This window comes from Hyaena hyaena, unplaced genomic scaffold (genome assembly GCF_003009895.1).
Source record: "Hyaena hyaena isolate Hyena2069 unplaced genomic scaffold, ASM300989v1 scaffold_726, whole genome shotgun sequence".
In the NCBI taxonomy this organism is placed as follows: Eukaryota; Metazoa; Chordata; class Mammalia; order Carnivora; family Hyaenidae; genus Hyaena; species Hyaena hyaena.
The window spans coordinates 565349-586774 of record NW_024081358.1 but is presented as its reverse complement, the minus strand read 5'-3'; the positions used below and the strand labels follow the sequence as shown (position 1 = coordinate 586774).

The 21426-nt window shown below is 34.8% G+C and overlaps 1 protein-coding gene across 1 annotated transcript in view; it reads left to right on the top strand.

The window, feature by feature from the left end:
* Window positions 1-21426, top strand: part of FER (FER tyrosine kinase) — a 419902-nt gene that overhangs the window by 189353 nt on the left and 209123 nt on the right. The window contains exon 13 of the mRNA XM_039217958.1: window positions 6951-7073. Coding sequence (XP_039073889.1) covers window positions 6951-7073 — 123 coding nt within the window. The remainder of the gene's footprint in view (window positions 1-6950; window positions 7074-21426) is intronic.

Genomic DNA, 21426 nt, shown 5'->3' with positions numbered 1-21426 from the left:
AAAAGTTTCTTTCTGGTTTCTATGAGATTTATTTGTGAAATTTAAATAGTAAGGATTATGTTGTTTTGGAATTTATGTATTAAGGTTTGAGGTATTCACCAATCATAAGTAATGCTGTTTTTAGTAACATTGTCTCTGTCAGCTGCAGTGTAGGATGGCAATTACTTTGAAGCTTTTTTTTTTTTTGGATGCATATTACAATACTTTTTATTATTTGTTTTTGTAGTGTTTTGTTTTTTTTTTTTTTTTTTTTTTTAGAGAGAGGGAGAGGATGGGGCAGCAGGAGAGGGGCAGAGAGAGAGAGAGAGAGAGAGAGAGAGAGAATCCCAAGCAGGCTCCACACCTAGTGCAGAGCCCAATACAGGGCTCAATCTCATGACCCTGGGATCTTGACCTGAACTGAAATCAAGAGTCAGGTGCTTAACTGACTGAGCCAGCCAGGGGCCCCCATATTACAGTTACTTTTTTTAAAGTTTATTTATTTTGAGAGAGAAAGAGAGACGGTGGGGGAAGGGAGGGAGAGAGAAGGGAGAGAGAGAGCAAGAAAAAGAGTGGGGGAGGGGCAGGCTCTGCACTCTGTACGAACCCCTACTTGGGGATTGTTTTAGATCCACGAATTCATGACCTGAGCCAAAATCAAGAGTTGGAGGCTTATCTGACTGAGTCACTTAGGAGCCCCTGCAGTGACTTTTTAACAGGGTGTGAAACTCTGCTTGCTGTGAACATTATGTGAACACTATGAATGATCAAGATGGACACAGATACTTCTAATTTTTACATGTTTTTTTACTGCTCTAGGAAAAAATATCTTTTGTCCTATCTTGTTCAAGCAAGAAGAATAGTACTTTGTTTTAATTATTTTTAATTTAATTTTTTTGTTTTTATTTTTTTTGTGTGTGAGAGACAGAGTGCGAGTGGGGGAGAGGCAGAGAGAGAGGGAGACACAGAATCTGAAGCAAGCTCCAGGCTCTGAGCTGTTGTAGGGCTCAAACTCATGGATTGTGAGATCATGACCTGAGCCAAAGTTAGACGTTTAACCAACTGAGCCACCTAAGTGCTCCGAGTTGTACTTTTTATTGGACACTAAATTTATTAATTTTATAAATTCCATATATATATATATATGCCTATGTAGGAATATCTGAATCTCAGTGTAATCCTTGTGTTGTTGACTGACTTATTCCATAGTTACTAGCCTGTTTAGGGTGATTGATGTAATAGACTTTGCATCTAAACATCTTTAGCGTTTGTAGCTAAAACTGTTTATTTTGTGTCATAAGTGTTGATAGATTTTCACAGAGGTTAAAATGGCTTTGTTCCATTTGATAAGGCATATACATAAATCTTTGTTTTTGTGTATGATAAAACAAAAATACATATAGTATGAGAAAGGTACTCCAAAAGGAACTTACTGTTAATTGGAAAGTGCCAGTGTATATTTCTTTAATTTATTTATGACAGGCATTTGCTAAAAATCCATTTTTTCAGAGTACCGTGTTATTCAGTGTAAGGACATGAAACTGAAAAATGTATGGCTGGCTTCTCAGTGATCTTAAAACCTAGTAAGTGAGACATTGGTAGAATTTATGAACAGGGAAATATTAAAGATGCAGAATTAGGAATGATTGAACCAAGAAATTTGACTTAATGTATAGTGATGAATTAGAAATAAGAACATAATGATAAATATTTTAAAACAAAAAAAATCTCTGTGTAATGGCACATCATCATCTTTTATTTCCTTATCCATTCATTCAGCAAATACTAATTGAGCGAGTAATGTGTTAGGCCCAGGAATATGAGTCAATAAAACAAAAATAACCCCAAAGTTGAAGCTTTAATTACTGTGTGAAATTGGGTAGCTCAATGTATTAAATCATTGATTTATTCAGAAGGCATTTATTGGATGTCTATCATATACTGAGTTTCAGTTAGATCTGGGAGAGTCAGTCTCGGAACTTAGCACATACGTTTACTTTGTTCTTTTACCACAATCTCTACGCTCTTTGAACTATATGTGTTTTTAAATTCATGCCATGAATCTCAAGGAAAACTAAGTAAAAGTAAATAAATCCAAAACTTGTGTGAAAGACACTTGGTTCCAAGTTTGTGCCTTATTGTCATATACTTACATACTTTGAATCATTTTAATCCCTCTACCGCCATTCAAGGACTCTAGAGAAGCCACTAAGTACCTTGAAGTCAAAATGAAACTGTCACAAGATATTGTTTTCTGTGTCCCTGATACACACTTAAAAACTTAGAAGACTTTCTTCTTAACAGTTAAAGCTATTCCAAAACCTCATTAATATTAATTTCCAGGAAATACTGATTGAGCAAATACTTTTAAGGCCCAGGGATGTAACTGTGGAGCTGATAGTCTAGGGGGTAGGTTAACAAGTCATTTTGAAATCACACGTGCTATATACAGTTATTAACTGTAATAAGAGATGTAAAGTAGATACATATCGCTATAAAAGGTTTTAACTGGGAAACTTAAGGAAGTTAAATTTGAGACAGCGTCTGAAGAATGAATAAATGTTAACTTGGCTTTTTAGGAAAGCCATATAGAAACCTTATTAATAGAATTTCCCAAGCTCTCTAACAGTCCTTGCTGTGTACTGGTTTAAGGAGTTATTTATAAGTATTCCATGAGCTGTTTTTATTTGAGAAAGCTAGAGCTTATGTTTTATATTTTCATTTTAAGGTATTTTATGAAGAAAAGGAGTGTTTTAGTTTTTTTGTTTTTTATTAAGCATATTCATCTCAGTCTCTTTCAGAAATGATCTCCCTTCCTTCCTTCCTTTTCTCCTACTGCCTGCTTGTTCTCTGTGTCCTTGTTCTCTGAGTGATCTACTCAGGCACATTATTTCAAATTATACATTCATTTAAGCCCCTTCTCATTTTTGTGTGCTTATTCTGTTCTGTCTGACTTCCTTGTATAACAGCCCTCTGGAAGTATGTATAGCAACAGAATCTGATTCTGTTGGGTTTTTTTATGTATTTTTCATCTATATGCATATTTGATACTTAAGTAGCACAGTGATAACTCAGAAACAAATCTAGATGTAGCAAATGTGTTATGAAAACATGACAGTCTCGTGTCTATTCCTTGAGATTTTTTGGATATATTTTAATTATATGTATCTATGGTATTTTTATTTTACAAAACTTGAGTTATTTTTTATTCATACTTTTTATTTTAATGATGTGACATATTTAATCATGTAATACAAATGACAGTCAACAAAATGATCTTTGGAGAAATTTGCAAAAATTTATTTTCTACTCTATTTTTTATTGTTCCTTTTGGAATTTGTCTAAGAGATCATTAGTAGCAACCTTCACTGCAAAGGAAAGTGTCTTATTTAATGATTAGTCTGGGGGCACCTCCGTGGCTCAGTTGGCCAAGTGTCCAACTTCGACTCAGGTCATGGTCTCACTGTTCGTGAATTATAACCCTGCGTCAGCTCTGTGCTGATAGCTCAGAGCCTGGAGCGTGCTTCGAATTGTGTCTCCCTCTTTGTCTGCCCCTCCCCCCTTGCTCAATGTCTCTCTCTGAGAAATTAATAATAAACATTAAATTTTTTTAATTTATAGTTTAGATTCTCTCTGTAATATCATTGTCAAAGCCATGTAGAAAAACTTAAAATCCATTTGTGTGTGAACCAAACTTCATGTTATCTGAGCTACAAGAAATATATATAGATTTATACATTATCAAATATTTGGAATTTTGAGAGTATCAAGAAATAAGTCCTCAACAGTTTTTGTGAATGTACTATTCTTGACCTCAGTTTGATGCTTAGCTGAACTTTATAATTATATGTCTTAGCATCATTTTTAGATTCATTACTTTATCTTCATCTTTAAGAAAGTGAGTTAATTGGTTTTGCACAGTTAAGACTCTGAGAACTTCACTGATGTCAGTGTGATTGCTTTCAAAAGATAATTGCTAGAAATCAGTTTCTTATTTCAGCCCATGAAGTAAGTACTGCTGGTTGTATCACTGTATTCTCTCATCATGATTATTTCTATGTCAGTGGCAGAAAACTGTCTTTAAACAAAAAGCTAGGTATGTTCTTAAATGAATTCCCATTATTCCATTCAAATGTTTCTCTAGTTAGAAATATATATTAGAATTTTATATAAGACATTATGACACTAGTGGCTGATTTGAAATTTGATTCTTTGTGAATTTTACATGTTACTTACTTTTTATTCAACATTGTACTTCAGTATCTTGGGTTTACATGTGCGTGAACTTTTCAGTATTGATTTCCAGGTTAAGTTATCTTACTTGTCTCTTTAACTCCAGTTATTTATATACATTATATTTCATTCATTCATACATGCTTATTGATCTAGGAAATATATACCAGGCACTGTTCTAGACCATGAGGATACTGTGATGGGCAAAGCAAATGTAAACATTTATCACCTCATGAGCTTACATTCTAGAGAAGAAGATAGACAATAAGCAAGATTAAAAAGTAAAATATATGTGATGTTAGATGGTGGTAAGTTCTGGGGAGAAATATTCAATAAGGAAAAGGAGATAAAAAATTTAGTTGGGGTGAGAAAATGGATTCTGAATATTGTGTGGGGTGGTCAAAGAAGACCTCGCTGAAAGATGATGTATGCTCAAAGACTGGAGAAAAAAGGGGGCCGTTACCCATATGTCCATCTGAGAAACTGTTCAAGCATCAAATGTAAACTCCCTGAGAAAGGAGTGTATATAGTGTATTTTAAAACAAGAAGGAAATGAGGGGGACTGGAGGGAAGTGGAGGGGAATGGAAGTGGTTAGAAATGAGGTAAGAGAGATGGTAGAGGACGGATTATATATAGAATCTTATAGACCATGGTAAAGACTTCAGCTTTTATTCGGAGGGAGGTAAGAATATAAGCCAAGTAATGGAATGATCTGCTGTAACAGGATCCCCTGCTGCTGTGGTAAGAGTAGACTGAATGAAGAAAAAGGGAGAAGCAGTGTATATATTTTCAACTTTATGGAGAAACAAATTGCCAATAAATATTGACAAATATAATTGTATACATTTAATGTGTGCATCTTGATGGCTTGATACACATACAATGTAAAATGGTTACCAGGATCAAGACAATAAACAAATTCATGCACCTCATACAGTTAAATACTTGTGTGTGTGTGTGTGTGTGTGTGTGTGTGTGTGTGGTGAGAATGCTTAAGATTTACTCTCAGCATCTTTCAAGTTATAATACTGTATATTTGGTTGAAATTTTATGGTTTTTTATATTGTTATCACATGTTACACTTCTATAACCTTTTACATTTCTTCATATCTTAATCAATTTCATATCAGAATGCCTTCCAGGATATTTGATTACTTACAGACATTGATGATCCCTGGAGAAAATGTAATTTACACTTTTAAGTATTTGAAAATGTTTCTTTTCCTATATCTACGTTTGGAATATTGTTTTTAATCCAAAGATTCTTATTGCTTTGGTGATTTAATATTTGAGTGTGTACCATGTGCCATATACTGGGCAAAGTGTTTTGCATATTGATACTTGGTGAAGCTTCATACTCACTCTTTGAGGAGATCCAAATATTATTTGTTTCACCAATGAATCAACTGAGACACTGACAAAACTTGCTCAGTGCACTGCATGTGTAATGATATATTAGTGTCTTCAGTATGAAATATTCCTAAACATCATTGTCAGTATATCATAGCAGGCCTGGCTTCTATGTACAAAAATTCTTTAGGCCATTTATTAACAACTGCCCTGAATTGATTTTAACACAAACTGCCTTGGGTTGAATTATATTCTCTGGTTAGGTGTTACCATAAGCTAACTCCTGTTTGTCCCTCACTTGATAAAACACATATCCATTTAAAGGTTGTACATAAATTAAATTCTGGTAAGCTGAATCTTATTTTATACTATGGAAAAGGAGCTTTAATGTTTTAAATCTTTTAACTAGGAGAGTAATCTTCCAGGAATGTAAATAATATCCAAATTTGGTAGTTTTTAAAGTTCTTATTTCTTAACATAGTTTTCTTAGGGCACATTCATATTAGTATCTGTACACATCACTTGTTTATGTATGGGCAAGCACAATCAGAAAGAAGTTTTTATTACATTACATTGCATTCCATTGTTTCCTGCATTGAAAATTGTGACCAATAAGGTATTTTTTTATTTTATAAATTTATTGCAATTCATCCATATAACTATATGCCTATTTTAAATAGGAAGACAGATAAAAGAGGTTATGTCAGAGTTTGAGAAAATGTTATTATCTGATGTTTTGAAATCATCAAGTGTAAGAGTTGAGCATGTGATACTGCAGTTTTGTCACTATGCATTTTATTAGTTTGTCAATGGTATGTGAATGACTAGGTGCTTTTAGTGAAAGAATAATACATGAATAACCCCAGTAATAGAAATACCAATTACTACTATATTGATAAGTAGGAAATAGTGATCATCTGAGGTGCTCTTCAGATATTTATTACTATATTGAATATAATATCTTCAAACTTTTGACATTTTTATTTTGGAAGATTTATCAAATGGGATGTATGTAAACCTAATGTAAATTCATTTCTTGTTCATTAACTCAAATATATCTCATGCTTTATTTCTTTTGGTTATCATTTGGCAAAATGTATTCCAGATACTTGTTTTTCATTTTCTTCCTTTCTTGTTTTTTCTCTTTTAACAATTTGAATTTTGTTTAATCATTTAAAAAGTAATTTCTTGATGGAAAGATATTTTTCAGTATGTTGGAGTTTTATTTATCTGTTTAGTTTTACTTTTACCATCTTATGCATTCTCTGGTGATAAGTACATTTATATTGTTGTGCAATAATAAGTTTTCTTATTGTAACTTAATTTATTGCTAATCTTGCTGAAGCAATGTCTTCATGTTTATTCCACTTTATTGTTCTTTCTTCAGAATCTGTATCGATTTGAAGGCAATGGTTTTTCAAACATTCCTCAACTAATAGAACATCACTATACAACAAAACAGGTCATCACTAAGAAATCAGGTGTAGTTCTGCTGAATCCTATTCCTAAGGTGAGTGCATATGTATATATATATTTTTTTTTTTAAGGAATGCTTTGTGATATATATGTATATCACATATACATGTGTGTGTATGTATGTGTATATATATGTATATATATATACAATTTTTAAGGAATGCTTTGTAAGTTAACATTTACCAATGCAAATAAAGTTCTTAGATTATTTATAGAAGTTTGGAAACATTAAGGACTGTGTGATTATCACTAGTGCTAATATAAGTAAACCAGCTAATTCCTTGGTTTTATTAGGATGGGTTGCCTTTTTATTCAGTGTTTGCTGGGTTACAAATGGCCTGTTCTTGGGGCACCTGGGTGGCTCAGTCAGTTAAGTGTCCGACTTTGGCTCAGGTCATGATCTCACGGTTTGTGGGTTTGAGCCCTGCGTCAGACTGTGTGCTGACAGCTAGACCAGAGCCTGGAGCCTGTTTCAAACTCTGTATCTCCCTCTCTCTCTGACTCTCCCCTGCTCACACTCTCTCTCTCTCAGAAATAAATAAAACATTAAAAAATAAAATTAAAAAAAAAAAAGAGAGACCAAACAACCCCCAAATAGCCTGTGCTTTTTTTTTCCTTCCCCATTTTCCTTGAAAAACTTGAGACCTTTCTTTTACTTTATAAGGTTCAGACTTTGAAAAGTTCAGTTTATGAAAGATTCTAAGATGTAAAAGTCAAAGAATATGTCCAGCAATTATGAGTAAATTAGGATTTTAATTTTGGATGTTAAGTTTACAATATGTTACAAGACATTGGAAATTTAAAAAAACTATACTACTTTCTTAAAATACAGTAAATTATAAGATTCTTATGTGGAGCCAGGCATCTAGGTGAGAGATTGTTCTAGGTAATTTTTGCCTCTAAGATCTAGGACAGAATGCATTACTTTCATGTGCTTTAAGAGATTAGTGAGGTTGGGAATGCATATGAAGAAGGTTTATGTTTTAAGATAAAATCTATGTGGCTTAGACCAAAGTGCAGCAATAGAACTGGATTGGCTTCTGAGTACTCTTGATGGTTCAGAAATCGAGCTGGGGTAGATAAAAGTCCTTTTTCTTTGAGGACCCTCTACTATGAAGAACAGTGTAGCCATAAACAGCTATAAAACCTATTAGGTTAATACCTGCTAATTTGATGTTTATATATCTAGCGATGACTTTTAATATGAAATAAGTGTTATTACCAAGAATACTAATGTATAATCAAGATTCAGATAAAGAAATTAAAAAAAACCTGTTACTATCCTTTGTTAGTCTAGAACTAATGTTATATTTGTTCTTACATTCTTTTATGCAGTCTTTACTGAGAGGCTGAGCCTTAATATTGCTTTCACAGAAGAAGTTGACAGTCATTTGCTAAACACTAAATGTGTGGCTAAGAAACTGGCCTTCTTGCACAGTTTTCTAGAACTATGTGATTGGCTTATTCTTCATTTATATATTTCTATTTACTTTCCCCCCATTTTAATTTCAGAAAACCTTATAAAAATTCTCTGTTAGCTTGAAACAGGTTGTCATATTTTTCTGAAGCAAAACAGAGGTGTCTGTCAGTGTTTCCTCTTCCATCAATAGAGAACTACTGCTTTTCTGCAGAATTCTAGGGATTCTTTTCTTTCATTAAGATGATCTGTTCCTGTGACTTCCTTCATGTACTGTTTACGTATCAGTGATTTCCATATTTATATTTCTAGCTTACATTTATACCTTTCCCAAAAGACAAGGGAGAGGTTTGTATTCTTTACCTGAAGGTGATTTTATTACCTTTAACTCCAAAATTTCTTGTTCCTTGTTTAGTAAACGTACCAGTGTTCCTCACTATCCAAAGTTAGAGCGTTTCTCTGAAATCTTTTGTAAGCAAAAAAGACATAACGCAAAGAAGCAATTACCATTTCATAAAAGTGAAAATCCCCTTTGAATTTCCTTCGGTTAGCAAGAACAGGTACTAATGTAACTCTTCGGTAAAAACAGAGTGGCATAAGGTTTGGATAATGGGGGATACCATATTTGGGGGTACCACCAAATATTTAGCTTCTCCAACAATAAAGCTGGGGGGTGTCTTCGACATCTCTTCTACCACTGACCTCTCACTAGCACTGTAAGTGACAGGAGTTTTGTATACTTACCTGTACGTGTAAAAGTATGAACTTTAATTCCAGTATAAAATAAAATTCAGTGCAGTTTTAGCCAGTTAGGACCACAAGATATAGAACTGGGTTTTCAGAGATATTGATAGCCCATTTTATAGCCAGCCAAATATTTGTATTTTATACTTGCTTAGCCCCATCTAAACTGAGAGACCAAAGCCATAATAGAGACACATAAAAATGCAGATCTGGGCTTTTGTGGGAATACATAATTTCAAATAAAGCTACATCCTTCTTTATGTAAAATTTTCCATAAAATGAGCCTAGATAAATGGAATAGTAGATTCTCTGGTCTGTTACATGCCCAATTATTCTCTTTCTCTCAAACTCCCTGGCTATGGAGCTGATTATCTATCTCATCTTTTTATATGACACTGGCTATGAAAATAACATCTATAGACTGAAAGCTCTAGAAGATTAAGGAGCTATGTATGATTGTTTTATGAGGTAGAAATTTGAAGTTTATCCAACTGACTCTTAACCTGATCTAAAATGCTGATACTTGAAATATGCAGGTCATTATCCATTTATTGTAAATATTGTTATGCATTTTATTTAATGAATCATATTATTCTTTTAAAAGAAAATCACAAAGCAGAGTTCTAAAAATTAGACAGTATTCAATTATGAGTGAAGAACAAATTGACATGGATTTTATTATGGTGGTATTATCTATTATATATCTTCCTTTGAGAAATTATTTATAGTCTTGATATATTTCTTGATTTAATTTGTGCAAGAAGTTAATATCTTTGACCATATAATATGCTGTAAAACGTCTCATTTACATCGTGCCAGTCTTCATGTTTAGCCTACATAAAGAATGCTATTTTGGTCTCAATATAATTTCTGTTTGTAGCAACCGACTTCTCACTTCCTATTTATTCTTTCTTACCCATGAAAATATATCATCATAATGCCTAACAGGACACTGTGGCCAAAGGATTATCTTTCTTATCTTCAGAAGTACCGGAAACTAGACAATCTAGAATTAGAGGAATTATTTAACTTTCTCATGATAATAAAGCTAGTCAGTGTCCAAGCCATTCCTCTCTCACCCTTCACTATGCTGCTTCCTACAGTTTCTGAAAAAGTATGGAGGATAAAAGGCCCTGTTGTAAACAGGGGTTATCGATCACCCATCACCATCCTTCTTCTGCTCACAAGCACATTGGAGATGCACAGAACTTGTTCTTCACTGAGTTCAGTTTCTGTTCCAATGTCATTCTTCACAGAGGCCTTTTCTGACTACCTTGTGTGAAATAGCACCTCACTCACTTCTGTATTTTTCCCCTCTTTTGCTTCTTAATGTCTCTTTGCTGCAGTTGTATTTACTTGAAATTATTTTATATGATATAGTTTTTTTTTTAAATATTTTTATTTATTTCTAGGAGAGAGAGAGAGAGAGACAGCGTGAGCAGGGGAGGGTCAGAGAGAGAGGGAGACACAGACTCTGAAATAGGCTCCGGGCTCTGAGCTGGCAGTCAGCACAGAGCCCAACGTGGGGCTCGAACCCACAAACCGCGAGATCATGACCTGAGCAAAAGTCAGACGCTTAACCAACTTAGCCACCCAGGCGACCCTATATGATATAGTTTTACTTGTCTGCTCCCAAGTGGAATACATTTACAATTACATTTAACAATTACATTTAACTCTTACTGCTGCTATAGCCTCAGTGCCTAGAATAGTGCTCGCCCATTGCAGGTGTTCATTAAATACTTGTTGAAGCATTGAATTTACTGAGCAGTTGGTGGAAACCAGGGGCTTGCTGAGCTTTTCATGTGCAATATCTCATTTAATCCTTACACATTCCTATGAAGTATTATAACTACCCCCATATAAGATTAGTGTTGTTTTTAACCCCATACAATATCATGAACGAGGAGCTGAAGCTTAAAATCATAAATGAGTTACAGAAGATAGAAGAACAGTTAAGAGACAGAACTGAGACGTGAGCCCATGTTCTTACCTACTATCTGCACAGACTGTAGAGTCTAGACTTGAGAGACTAGAAGAAACTGCTATTTTAAGGAACAAGGGCGTGGGTTTAAAGAAAAGGAAGTATCTTTGATTCCATAAATGTTAAATTGAAAAAGACTTTACCATATCAAAAACTATACTACAAGTCTTTATGAAAGGAAAATCAATAAACAGTAATATTGAGTGGCAGAGCTGGGATATGAGGTAAAATATAAGGGCTTGATAAAATTTAGTTAAAAAAGACATTTAGTTCAACATTAACATTTAAATCGTGACTCAAAAGTTTATTTTCCTTGTTATCTTTAATATTTCTTCAGATTTAGCTGTTTTTTAAAGGAAATTTCTTTTAGAATGGAAATTAAAGTTCATGAATAAATTCAGGTGAGTTAGGCAATGAGCCATTAAGTTGAACTTTAGACAAATGCCTTGCCTGCCAGCTTAAATCAAGTAAGTGTGGCTTTTTATCAGAATTTGGTATGTTCTGATGCCAGAACAGTAGAGGCAAGGCTTTGCAGAAAGGAAGTCTTCCTTTCTTTGTTTAGTGTTTATTTTGAAAGAGAGAGAGTGCACGAGCAGGGTAGGGGTAGAGAAAGTGAGGAGTGGGGCAGAGGATCTGAAGCAGGCTCTGCACTGACAGCAGTGAGCCTGACTCAGGGCTTGACATGGGGCTTGATTGTGGGGCTTGAACTCACGAACCGGGAGCTGAAACCAAGAGTGGGATACTTAACCGACAAGCCACCTGTGAGCCCCAAGTGTGAGTCCTTCTGTGACAGAGACTAACTTGTCGTGAGGCGACAGGTCTGGGGCCACCACGTTCATGTTGAACACATGCACACAAACAACAGTTCATACAAGAGAAAAGCTGTACTTATAATTAGGTCTTCATGTTCTTAGTTTCAGATCATTTAAAGACTATTTAATAAAGTCTTTAAATAGCTTGCTTCTTCCAGTATTACAGTTTAATAATTTTCCTCTTATAGAAGTTTGTGATACAGTTTTTGATAGGTGGAAGTCTTTCAATTTAACATTTTATGAAATTAAAGAGACTTCTTTTTCCTTAAATCTATATTCATTTTCCTTAATTATGTAACTAAGTTATTAAAATAATATAAAAATTTAATAAAGATAAGACTGGGAAATATATGTGATTTAATATTTATTCATTTAGCAAATATTTACTTAACACACATTCTCTGCTGAGCAGTGATTCATATATTATGTCGGAGTACAATAAATGCTATGAAAATGAAGCCCGTCAAAGAGATATTGACCTGAGTGTGATGATGAAGTCAGAGGTTAGGTGACGTGTGTGTGTGTGTGTGTATGTCTAGGGAACAGTTGGTTTTTAAATCATTGTGATTCAAGAAGGCCTCCTAATGAATTTTGAAGAGAAAAGTGAACCAAACCAAAGGCTTGTCTGAATGGTTATATGCGGGAGCAATAGTAAACGCATTTAACACTGCAGCATGAATCCTGGCCTATGGGAACAGATGCTGACTCCAACGTGCTAGAGCCATGCTGGTGTTTTATTGGCTCAATATCTTCCCTGAGCATCTGGGGAAAGTGTTCCTAGTATAACTGAGGAGCTGCAGAAGCTAGTGTGGCAGGAACAGTGTGTGCAAATGGGGGAGTGATTGGAGGTAAGTGCAGATTTGGATTAATTTAATAACTAACGTATATTGTCTTAAAAGGTCAGGTGTTTATTATATAATTTAAGAAATTCACTTCATTTGGGTAGAAGCTCCATATAACATTTTTTATAAGTGTTCATGGTGAATCTCTTCAAAACAAAAGATTTATGTTTCATAGTGTTAGTGAATTTCAAGGGAATATTTTTGTAGTCATATGGCCATCTAAATAGAGTAAAATCCATGTTTTTAATTTCTAAGAACTTTTTTCTTTAGCCTGTTGTTGTGGTTTAAAATTTTTAGTGTCTTTGTTTGTACCCCACCCCTACCTGCCATGCCACCAAGCAGTTAATTCACTTTGGACACTATGTGCCTGGACATAGAGTCAGATCCCATAGGTTAAAGGCTCAAGCCTACAGGATTCCCCTGTCCTCTGCCCAGCTTCAGATGCCAGTCTTAAATCCAGGTTGTCACCTATGCTTCTGATATCCTGGTGATAGATTGGAGGTTCTGACAACCTTCTCCTTAAGTTCAATTAATTTCCTAGAGTGCCTCCCAGATCTCAGGAAAACATTCTACTTAGTAGATGACCAGTTTGTTACAAAAGGACATAACTCTAGAACAGCCATATGTCAGAGATGCATAAGACAAGGTATGTGGGATGGGAAACGGCACTTTCTTGATTTCTAAGGGCACAACTGTTCCAAATGCCACACCTTTACCAACCTGGAAGTTCTCCCAACTGTGTCCTTTTGGTTTTATATGGGTGCTTCATTACATTGGCACAGTTGATTAAAGCATTGACAGCTGGGGCTTGAACTCAATATCCAGCCTCTCTTCCCTCCCTGTAGGCTAAGCGAGTGGCACTGAAAACTCAAATCCTCAAATCACAGGGTTCGTTTTCATGGCACTAGTCCTATCTTTAGGTTACCTAGCGCCTGTCCAACCATCACTCAACAGAAAAAAGACACTTCTGTGGCTCTCAGCACTTAGGAATTCCCAAGGGTTTTAGCAGCCTTGTGCCAGAAATGGAGACAAAGACAAAATACAATTTCTTACTATAAATCATAGTATCACGCTCAGTAATATTATTTTAAGAGGCATGTAGCTAGCTGTGCATTTGCAATTAATCCTCTTATGCTGTGAATTTATATGCTATTTTTAAAAAGTGCTGTGTGTTTAAAATTTGAAGACAGATAAGTGATTCGTTTATTTATTTTTAGCTCTTGAAAATGAGATATCATGTCAAATTAGGTTTCCAATTACAGAAAGCACAGTTTGGAAAAAAAAAATAGTTTTGATATAGAATGCTCACTCTTAAGATTTCTATTTAATTGCCTCTTTTAGATCAATTATTAGGTCTATTAAGAATAGAAGAACAGAAAAAATGACAAAATATCCATCTTAGGATAAATTCATTAAAAGAGATAAATCTTCCTGTGGACCTCTGAATTGAGAGGTAACAATCCACTTTTAAATGCCAATTTTCACCACTCCCAACCATGTGGTCTAGGGCAAGTCAACTCCCAAGTCATTTTCCACCTACAATAATCCTACATGGTTGTTGTAAATATCATGTAAGAAAGTCTCTGTGCATATATGTTGGAAACTGTAAAATGCAATATTCTTACTTCTTTAAAAACTTTTTCATGTGATAAATAAATCACAACAGAAGATTTGGTAAAGGTAAAATTTGGAAGATTTTAAATTATGAAGGAAAAACAAAACATTCATTGAATGCATAGTCTGGTGATAACATTCTTCTTCTGTTATTTCATTAAATCTTTTCAGCAACTGTGAATTGAGTATTATTATCCCTATTATTAGATTAGGAAAGTCAAAGATTATAATTTACCCTAAATCACATTTCTTGTAAATTTTCAAGGTGTGTCCTGAAACTGATTCTGTTCTATTTATCACCTTTTTACTACAACCTCCACTAGTGTAAATTATAATCTGTAGCCTCAGTAACATCAGTAGTTTAACATTTTTGTGTGTGCTATTTTCCAGCACTCTAGCAACTTGACAGTGAACTTGACAGTTATGGTGTCATCCTTTATGAAAATTAGTCCAGCAGGAACTATATAACATGTTGTGCTAAGGAAAATAGAGGTTAATATTTGAATATTTAGCCTTCATTTAGCATAGTCAGGGAAGTCGAATTAAACTTGGAATTTAAGCTTGATCCATTTAATAAAAGAACCCTGTCATAGTGCATATAATACATAGACTGACTTTCAGTTTTTTATCTCAAACTTTACCAACAGTTATTTTGAGGAAGAGCAATGTTTGACGTAAAAAAATTAATAGGCCTTGGAGACTACTAATCTTCCTTAAATGACCTCTCAGAGATATTTCATCTATAAACCTACCTCATACTTTCTTAAATATTAGGATTTTTCAGTGTAAGGAGCTATATGTTAGAGTAATCCTTCCATATATTTCTTATTTACCTTGTAAATATTTTAGGCATGATAGGAATAACTCATTGAAATTAAAACAAAAAATGTTTTTTTTCCAATGTTCATTTTTTTTGAGAGTCAGAAACAGAGTGTGAGTGGGGGAGGGACAGAGAGAGAGGGAGACACAGAATCCGAAGCAAGCTCCAGGCTCTGAGCTGTCAGCACAGAGCCGGACATGGGGTTTGAACCTACGAACCATGAGATCATGAACTCAGACACATAAATGACTGAGCCACCCAGGTGCCCCTCATTAGAATTTTTTTTTTAATTTTTTTATTTATTTCTAGGAGAGAGAGAGAGAGAGAGCGTGAGCAGGGGAGGGTCAGAGAGAGAGGGAGTCACAGACTGAAACAGGCTCCAGGCTCTGAGCTGGCAGTCAGCATAGAGCCCGACGCGGGGCCCGAACCCACGAACCGCGAGATCATGACCTAAGCGAAAGTCGGACGCTTAACCGACTAAGCCACCCAGGCGCCCCTCATTAGAATTTTTTAAATGGAAGTAGAAGGGCAGGATTTGGTATTAATAGCACAAACATTGTCTGAAGTGTGTCATTTCATTATTTTAAAGTATTTATGAAAAGCTTCTATGTGCAAGGACTCAGAGAACCATGTAGAAATATATTAGAAGATATATAAGAAGATTTCTGGTATGAACATGGTTGCATGACTTAGCATTTTTTTCCCCTGTTCCCTGCTGGAAACCATAGCAAAGAGAACAACAAAAGTAAAATGTCCATAAACCACATTCTTCATGAAACTAAGAACCAAACTTCGACTAGGCAGAAGTTATATCGCACAAAATTAAGACATGACCAGATAGCCCAGCTGCTGTAGATCTTACCAAGCTCCAGCAAAAAATACCTTTTGAAAGACGAATTTACCCTAAAGGTCTTGGACTATATTCTTTGCTTGCATCAATGAATGTGGAAAATGGTGGGGGGGGGGGGGGGGGGATAAAATTTTACATATAAATTAAGCGATTCAGCCAAACCTACACTCAGAAGAAAATTTAGAGCCAATGAAACAACAACAAAATAATTGGGTGAAGCATACAACTCAAAAACTTAGGAAAAACAAATACACAATTAAATAAAAGTAAACAGAAAGAATAAATTAATAAATAAAGATGACCAACTAACACATGAAAAAATGCACATCACTCATCATCAAGGAAATACAAATCAAAACCACAATGAGATACCACCTCACACCCGTCAGAATGGCTAACATTAACTATTCAGGCAACAACAGATGTTGGCGAGGTTGTGGAAAAAGAGGATCTCTTTTGCACTGCTGGTGGGAATGCAAACTGGCTCAGCCACTCTGGAAAACAGTATGGAAGTTCTTCAGAAAATTAAAAATAGAACTACCCTGTGACTCAGCAGTTGCACTACTAGGTATTTATTCAACGGATACAGGCATGCTGTTTCAAAGGGGCACATGTAACCCAATGTTTATAGCAGTGCTGTCAACAATAGCCTGAGTATGGAAAGAGCCCAAATGTCCATTAATGTATGAATGGATAAAGATGTGGTATATATATACAAAGGAGTATTACTGGGCAATCAAAAAGAATGAAATCTTGCCATTTGCAACTATGTAGATAGGACTAGAGGGTATTATGCTAAGCGAAATTATTCAGAGAAAGAAAACAGATGAACAAAGAGAAAGGAAGCAAAAATAATATAAAAACAGGCAGGGGGACAAAACATAAGAGACTCTTAAATATGGAGAATAAACAGAGGTTTACTGTAGGGATTGTGGGAGGGGAGATGGGCTAAATGGGTAAGGGGCATTACGGAATCAACTCCTGAAATCATTGTTATACTATATGCTAACTAACTTGAATGTAAATTAAAAAAATAAAAAAGAAAATGAAGAATATGAAATCATAAAAGGATGAATTAGAAAAAGAGAAAACAAAAATATATATAATAACTGCTTTTAAAAAGATTAATACATAATTAAAAACACTTGCTAATTAAATCAGTAAAACTCATACTACAAGAATGCCAATCTCTTTAATATACACAGAAGAGAAGTTGTTTTTAAAAGGAGAGAGATAACCACACAGAAAGATTGGCAATGGACATGAGTGGATATTTGAAAAAATAAAAATACAAACGGCTTTAAAAGATATGGCAGGCATTACTTAACTCAGTTGAATAAATGGAAATTAAAACTATAAGGAAATACCATTTTTTCACTTATTAGTTTGACATAAACTTACAGTTTAATAATTCACTTTCTTGGCAAGAATATGTAAAAAAGCCCTTAGATACTTTGCTAATGAGAATATAAATTAGAAAAGTCTCTGTAGAAGGCAAATTGGCAAAATCCATCAAATTTATAAAATGTATGTATACCTTTGACTTAGCATTAACACTTCTATAATGTATTCTTTAATTGTATTTTATATATATGAAATGGTGTCAGTACAAGTTTAGTCACTGCAGAATTGTTTGTAATATTGAAAGTAATTGAAATATTCATCAGTGGTTATCTAATTAAATCAACCATAGTACCTTATCTGATGGAGTACTGTAAATGAGGAGTTCCAAGGTGCAATGTAGTTTTTTTTTAATTTTTTATGTTGATTTATTTTTTTAGAGAGAGAGGGAGTGACATTGGGGAAGAAGAGACAGAGAGTGAATCCCAAGCAGTCTCCACGCTGTCAGTGAGACAAACTGTGAGATCATGACACGAGCTGACATCAAGAGTTCCACGCTTAACTGACTAAGTCACTCAGGTGCCCCCATGGTGCATTGTTAATAAAAGAAACTAAAGGGGCGTCTGGGTGGCTCATTTGGTTAAGCTTCCAACTTTGGCTCTGGTCATGATCTCCCATTTCATGATTTTGAGCCCTGCTTGTGATTCTTTCTCTCTTTGCCTTTTCCTCATTTGCATGTGCTCTTTCTTTCAAAATAAATAAATAATCTTTAAAAAATGAAAAAAAGTAAACTATGAAACAGAGTTTATTTTATGTTATCTTTTGTATAAAAAGTGTGGGGAGTATAAAATTATATGTCTGGGTTTGCTTTTTTAATGATAATCTTTAAAAATATACTCAAGAAACTACCACTAATGATGATATCTAACAGAATACACATTTTGGTGAGTCTGAAATTGTCAGCAGAGGTTTAAGGGAAATTTTTTACTGTTTACATTTATTGTATTTTACTGTTTATGTCTTTTATTTTTTTAAAACACTGTGAACGTTCTGTCCATTCAAAACTTAAAAACATATTGAAATCAGGGCACCTGCTCTTAAGGAGTTATAAGTTTTCAGGGAGATGCTTTATTTAGAAATTATTGTTAAAAGGATAAAATGTTCATGCTCTATGTTGTTAAAGAAGAAAAAGTAATTTGTAAAATTGTGTTATGGTATTATCCTATTTTCAAAAAATGAAATGTACATACATATATGAAATGTATGTTTATATGTATACAAAAAAAATTGAAAGACTATACTCCAGAATAATATGATTATCTCCAATTGAAAGAGTTATGGGTAACTTTTTTTAGCTTAAGTTTGGTTTTTAGATTTTTCTGTTGAACATGTTATTTTGGTAATGTTAAAATTTTTCCAAAACAATATTATATGATAATGTTTAGGACACTATAAAGCAGCCCTTTTTAAATTTTTATTTTATTTTTAGAGAGAGAGAAACCATGGGTGGAGGAGAAGTCTGGGGTGGGGGGCAGAGAGAAAGAGAGAGAGGGGGAGAGAGAGAGAGAGAGAGAGAGAATATTAAGCAGGCATCACTCCCAGTGTGGAGCCCGGGATGGGGCTTGATCCCACCACCCTAGGATTTTGACATGAGCTAAAATTAAAATTCAGCCGCTTAAATGACTGAGCCACCAAGATGCCCCAAGATTGATTTTTCAAGTAACAATATGTGTTAGAAGAATACAGAAGAACAAATGGGCCTGGGTTCATACAGGAAGATGGGCTTGAAATAGGTCTTGAGGATAGACAGAAGGAGTAGGAAAACTTCTTGTGTTTATGGCAAGGGAATTATCTAGAAAAATGAGACTTATTTTAAGGAAGTCAAGATGAGTTTGACAGGAGCAGATGATTTAGAAAGGTGAGTAATCTCAAAAGGTTTGACTAAAGTCAGATTTTTTAGATCTTTGCATACCAGTATTAGGATTTATCTATGGAAAATGTCATTCTATTGCAGGTTTATAAGCAAGGGGAAAAGTGAACTAAGCATAGTTCTAAAGTATAGTTGGTGATACCACATACCACCAAAAAAAAACCCCCTGAAACATTGATGCTTTCTGCCCTTTTTTTTTTTTTTTTTTACAAATAGTTTATTGTCAAATTAGTTTCTACATAACACTCAGTGCTCATCCCCAAAGTGCCCTTCTCCATGCCCATCCCCCCTCCCCCCCACATCCATCAGTCCTCAGTTTTTGTCAGCATTCAAGAGTCTCTCATGGTTTGCCTCTCTCCCTTTCCCCCACCATTTCCGCCCTTCTTCTCCCCCTTGTTCCTCCGTCAAGTTCCTCCTAATCCTCCTATACGTGCAAACATATGATATTTGTCCTTCTCTGCCTGACTTATTTCGCTCAGCATAACACCCTCAAGGTCCATCCATGTTGCTACACATGGCCAGATTTCATTGTTTCTCATTGCCATGGAGTATTCCATGGTATAGATAAACCACATCTTCTTGATCCATTCATCTGTTGATGGACACTTAGGCTCTTTCCATGTTTTAGCTATTGTGGAGAGTGCTGCTATGAACATTGGGGTCCATGTGCTCCTATGCATCAGCATTTCTGTATCCCTTGGGTAAATTCCTAGCAGTGCTATTGCTGGGTCATAGGGGAGTTCTATTGTTAGTCTCCTGAGGAACCTCCACACTGTTTTCCAGAGGGGCTGTACCAGTTTACATTCCCACCAACAGTGTAGGAGGGTGCCCGTTTCTCCACATCCTCGTCAGCATCTAGAGTTCTCTGATTTGCTCATTTTAGCCACTCTGCCTGGCGTGAGGTGGTATCTCAGTGTGGTTTTGATTTGTATTTCCCTAATGAGGAGGGATGCTGAGCATCGTTTCATGTGTCTGTTGGCTTTCTGCCCTTTTGATTGCTTAAAGAAGTTAAGTCATTTATTGGCACATTTAAAAAATAAACCAATTCCAATTTACCATGTTTCAGAAAAAAACCCTGTGTAACCATACTCAAATTACATGACATGAATAATGTTAAAGTAGAAATAGAAACAAGTTATTAGTACCAATGAAAAATAAGTAAAGGTGGACATTTAACCATGGGGAAAAAAGTTGCAGGCTCTTAAAGACCTTTAATAATTTCTGTGTTGAGCATGAAATATTTAGATGGAAACCAATATAGAAAAAGTGTTAACTAATTTCATGGTTAGAGAGGAGGAAGGATATTAATTTGTTTAAAACAAAGTGTTATTGGGGCGCCCCGGTGGCTTAGTCGGTTAAGCGTCCGACTTTCGCTTGGGTCATGATCTCGCGGTTCGTGGGTTCGAGCCCCGCTTCGGGCTCTGTGCTGACTGCCAGCTCAGAGCCTGGAGCCTGTTTCAGAGTCTGTGACTACCTCTCTCTCTGACCCTCCCCTGCTCACGCTGTCTTTCTCTCTCGTAGAAATAAATAAAAAACATTAAAAAAAAATAAAAAAATAAAAAAAAAATAAAACAAAGTGTTATTACCAGTAAGTTATAAATGAAAATTCTCTCTTGGGATTTTAGTTGTAACAAATGTCTTCAACAACATTTCTGCAAAATTTTAGGAAGAGATTTTTCATTGGTTGTTGCTTTTAGTGTCCTTTTATAATAGCCAAGGGCATAAAATAAAATACAACTTAATATAAATCATTCTGCATCAGCATTTTTTCCTCTTTTTAATTTTTGCTGAAGAGAATAGTAAAATTCCCTAGGATCCAGATTATGATTAAAATATTAATAAAATTAGCATTAAATATATTCAAACTTTTAAACAAGTTCCAAAATACCAAAAGATTACACCTATGACATTTACAAATGTCTCATCTTAATTATATACCTGAGCAATTTAACATTTAGCTAAGTTTGTGGAGGATCCATACACTGAGTGAAAAAAAATCTTAACATGGAATGGCATATTCTTGAATTTTGTTT